Genomic DNA, 4,385 nt, shown 5'->3' with positions numbered 1-4,385 from the left:
AAAGGGTTTGGATCTATGTGTTTTACTTCCAATCTAAATAAAATAAAAAATATATATTAGTGAGCCAGTTAGGTATGAACTTCAATGACCGAGAAATTAAAACTAAAAGGGGAGTCTCTATAAAAGGACGAGTTGACCTAAGAGGAGGGGTGGTGCCGCATTGCTAGCACAGTTGAAGATATGGTCTAGGAGGACTTATGAACGATTAAGAGAAAAGTATTAGTCATTACGAGAAGAGGAGATACAACTTTAATGTCATATAGATGAATAAGATACATTCTTTCCTTGCAAGAGAAAATAACTGTAGTTAAAGATGATGAAAGGCACTAAAGAAGGGGAAAAAAATAATCTCAGTAGAACTATTTTGGAGAAGAGAAACACTATCTTAATTAACATTTAAGTAGCAATAAACAAAGGACAAGTTAGCAAGAGTTATAACCAACTCTAACTCTATATCATAAATTTGGATCGAGCCATTTAAAATTTCTAAACGTTCTTAAAGTCAAAAAATTCTGACAATTTATATTGAGAATCAAACTGTTATGCAAATTAAATTTCCAACATTCAACATAAAGCATAGAAACATAAATTAATACAAATCAAAATAGTTTAAACACAAAATCAAAAATTGTTTCAATAAAAACATGTATTCGGTCAGCTTGGGTCATGTGGATTCCTACCCTTAACATTGACTAATATTGAAAAAATATAGAATGGACAAGAAAGTGACTAATAGTATGTCCAAATGCAAGATTTTGGCCTAGTCGGCAAGAAACTAAATAGTGTCCATATGCAAAACGATGATCTTGTTCCTTCCAGCTTTTTCAAAGAAGACAAGTGTACTTGCATTTTCAAGCCTCGACAAACTGTATAATAATCCATAATACAATAACTACTATAACTACTCATTTATCTGTCGCTATTCATTTCAAAATCTGAAAATTAATTTTATTAAATAAACAATAAATACTTTCATTCTTCGCTATTATGATGTAGTAAAAAAAATGATTCTCTGTTTTGCAGAAGCTATTCAGACTCCCAACCATGTGAATAAACCAACGGTTTTTCAAGCATCTTCTTTTCAAACTTCTTATTATCTCTAATAACCAACTTTGACATGGTTAATGTTATCGTCTCAGTCTCACCCAAATGAGGATCTTGCAACATCCCCGTTGACTTTGACTTTTTCAGCTTCATTGCACGCGTTTTCTCAGAAGCCTTTTGATTTTGAATTTTAATCCCACTTTTCCTACTAGAACTACTAGTACTAACACAACTAGAAGAAGAACCAACGGTTTTAGATCTAGTTACCTTTTTCGACGGCTTAGATCTCGCCACTTTCTTGGAGTGTTTAGTCACAGACTCTGCACTCGCCACACTGGATACTTTACTCTTCCTTCTGCTGCTCCCACACCCACTCTTAACGATTTTCACAACAACCTCATCACTCTTATTATCCCAATCATTACAATCATTATGATAATCATAACCATAATCATAATCATAATTATCATAATCTTGATCATACGCATCACACTTCATCAACGGTTGCGCACTCTCCACTCGCGTCACGCGCCACCTGAAACTATTCCAAATCGGCGACGACTGAATCTTCTTCCCCGCCAGTTTAAGACATTCCACAACCTCCACCATCGCCGGCCGCTTCTCCGCTGTCGATCTAACACATCTCGCAGCAAGCACCGCAATCAGCCGAATCACCGACAAATCCGACGGTGCTCCTATTCTCCGGTCACAGATTCCGGCGAAGTCGCCTCGTCTAACTAGCGGCACCGCCCAGTCAACAACCGACGGAGGACTATAATTAACATCAATAGCATTCCTTCCACTGATTATCTCCAACAACAAGATCCCAAAACTGAAGACATCACTCTTCGCACTAAGATCCCCCGGCGCAAGATAGCATGGATCGAGGTACCCTAACGTCCCCGCCGGTGGCGTACACTTAACGCGAACGTCCTCCACGTGTCCTCTAAGTGCAAGACCGAAGTCACCGAGTCTTGCTTTCCAATCATGATCGATTAAAACATTGGAGGATTTAATATCACGGTGGATCACCGGAGGGTTCGAACCGTGCAACGACCGAACCGCTTTTGCAACATGTAATGCGAACCGGATTCGTCTGGTCCAGCCGGGCGGTTTAGACGCGGAATGCAATAAATCATGAAGCGAACCGTTTGGCATGTATTCAACGACAATTAATTTATTGCCGTTTGGGTCGGTGCAGTAACCGATGAGATTCACGAGGCGAGGACTCGGAACTTGAGAAAGAATCTCGATCTCATTCTCAGCAGGACTCGTACAGTTACCGCAACCGGTGCAGTTGGTAGCATGGTTATGCGTAATCTTTGTAGTTTGCTTAGTTGTTTTAACGGCGACGAGTAAATTACCGTTGCCGTCGTTTAACGTTGCTCTGTAAACTCTGCCGTGGCTGCCTTTACCTAAGTAGCTATCATCGGAGAAACCGTTTGTGGCGGCGACGAGGTCGGTGTAGAGAAACTCCTTGACAGTGTAGGTGCGATTTGTTATTGATTTGTTTCTTTTTTTGAGATCCCAATAGTGTGGATCGCAGGTAGCAATTGCAGACTCTGCATTGCAAGAAAGAAAACCCATTGGGGAGAAAAATTGTTATTGTGGTGGGTTTATTAGGAGAAAGAAAATGAGAGAGAAAGATTGAATTGAAATGGAAAGAGTGGGAGTAGAGAAAGAAAAGTGGAAAAAAGGGGCGACAGAACCCATACTGTAAAGAAATTAAAGGTGTGATGAAGTTCAAACTTTAATGAAAAAGTCGTAAATAATTCGCAGCTTTGGAGGATGATAAATTGTGAATGCATTCCGAGGTTGGAATGCACGATATACTTTTCTTTCTTTTTAGATTTTTCTTTATTCTCTTTTTCTTTTTTCACTTTCTTGTTTAGAATCTTTCATGATGTGCTTGCTTTTTGATTAATTGATTTAATTAATGTATTATGCATGCAAAGCCGTGCACCACACTCACATTTGCCCAAACAAATGGAGTACTGTTTGAGTTAGCCAATTTTTAAAAATTAATCCCTCTAAATACAATACGCTTTTGAATATTTCTAGAAAGAAATTTCTTCTAATTTAATCTTTACTAATGTTGTTTTATCTATAAATCTTGAGTTTTTAATACCTTTATCGTTTTATGTACTTTGATGAAATTAAGTGATAGTCCTGTTAATTTAGTTAACTAATGTCTCTTCTATTACGAGAATAAGAGTATCTCTTTGTTCAAATACACCCCTTTGTCTATGATCGCCTATGTCTTGAGATTATATCTCCAACTGATAATTCTAATTCCAAAAGGCTTTTTGTGAGTTCCCAAGATGAGGCAGCTTTCTCTATTGATTCTTCTTCCGATGCCCTTTTGTCTGATGATGATGCCGAGGAGGGTCATACGATTGCTTCCCTGACCGCTTCTTCTTGCACGGTAGGAGCTTCGACTTCTCCCGCTTTGTCAACCTTGGAAATGCAGATCACTAGACTAGCGGAAGAATATGTTGGAGATTGCATTCGAGACCCCCATAGATTCTGACATTAAGGATCATGTGGAGTACAAGGGTCGACCCGATGTAGTTTCCTAGCTTAAGCATGCCGAGCACTTTAAGACTGATGAGCTATCCATGAAAAAGATGAGATAGGTAAAGTCGGTTGTCGCGATTAAATATAACTAGGAGACTGCAGAAATCGTAGGGACCATTTATATTTTAAGTATTGAGGTGGCTATAGATGCGACCAACATTGTGACCTGATGCCCTTCAAACTGGTTGGTCATTCTGGTGGATTAAAAAAAGGATATGCGGCCCCATTAGAGCGTGTTTATTTCTATTTAATGAGTGTCTGTTCAACATGATAGGGTTGCCTTTATCTGAATTGAGGATGGTCGAACTGATGTACTTGAAAGTTACCCTTTCTCAAATTCAGCCAGTCTCTTGGATGTTCATGAAGGTGTTCCAATTTTGGGTCGAATATAGGTCTTGGAAACCTTCTCTATGGATTTTCTTAAACTCATTCTACGTTGTGCTTACCTCCTAGAATGATATCCAAAATCAAGGGCTCGTTGAGTTTTGCCAGAACCTTCCTTGACTCAGTCCCTTCAATGACGACTAAGGTGATTTCATGGTGGTAAAGCCTCATTCTTCGGAGGCTCATCTTGCCTTCTGCTCTAGCCCATCTAAATTCTCTCGTTATTGTAAGAGTATGCTTGTGAAGTACTGGTCCTAGCCTCATTTTTGCTCTACTGTTCATTCCTACAATATCAAGTTAGATTCCCTCTTTACTGAAAAAGGTTATGATGAAGGAGGATTTGGAGTCCCTATATATGGAATTGGTTACGAAGAAGGGTT

General features: G+C 39.0%; 1 protein-coding gene across 1 annotated transcript; it reads right to left on the bottom strand.

The window, feature by feature from the left end:
* Positions 1–538: 538 nt before the first annotated feature.
* On the bottom strand, positions 539–2,941 carry LOC131660912 (serine/threonine-protein kinase-like protein At1g28390). Its single transcript, XM_058930270.1, has one exon. It carries the CDS (start codon positions 2,629–2,631, stop codon positions 1,027–1,029), a length of 1,605 nt encoding a protein of 534 aa, XP_058786253.1. The 5' UTR covers positions 2,632–2,941; the 3' UTR covers positions 539–1,026.
* Positions 2,942–4,385: the final 1,444 nt, after the last annotated feature.

The sequence above is a fragment of the Vicia villosa genome, linkage group LG3 (genome assembly GCF_029867415.1).
Source record: "Vicia villosa cultivar HV-30 ecotype Madison, WI linkage group LG3, Vvil1.0, whole genome shotgun sequence".
Classification (NCBI taxonomy): domain Eukaryota; kingdom Viridiplantae; phylum Streptophyta; class Magnoliopsida; order Fabales; family Fabaceae; genus Vicia; species Vicia villosa.
The sequence above is the reverse complement of the archived record's forward strand: the minus strand, read 5'-3'. Positions and strand labels throughout refer to the sequence as shown.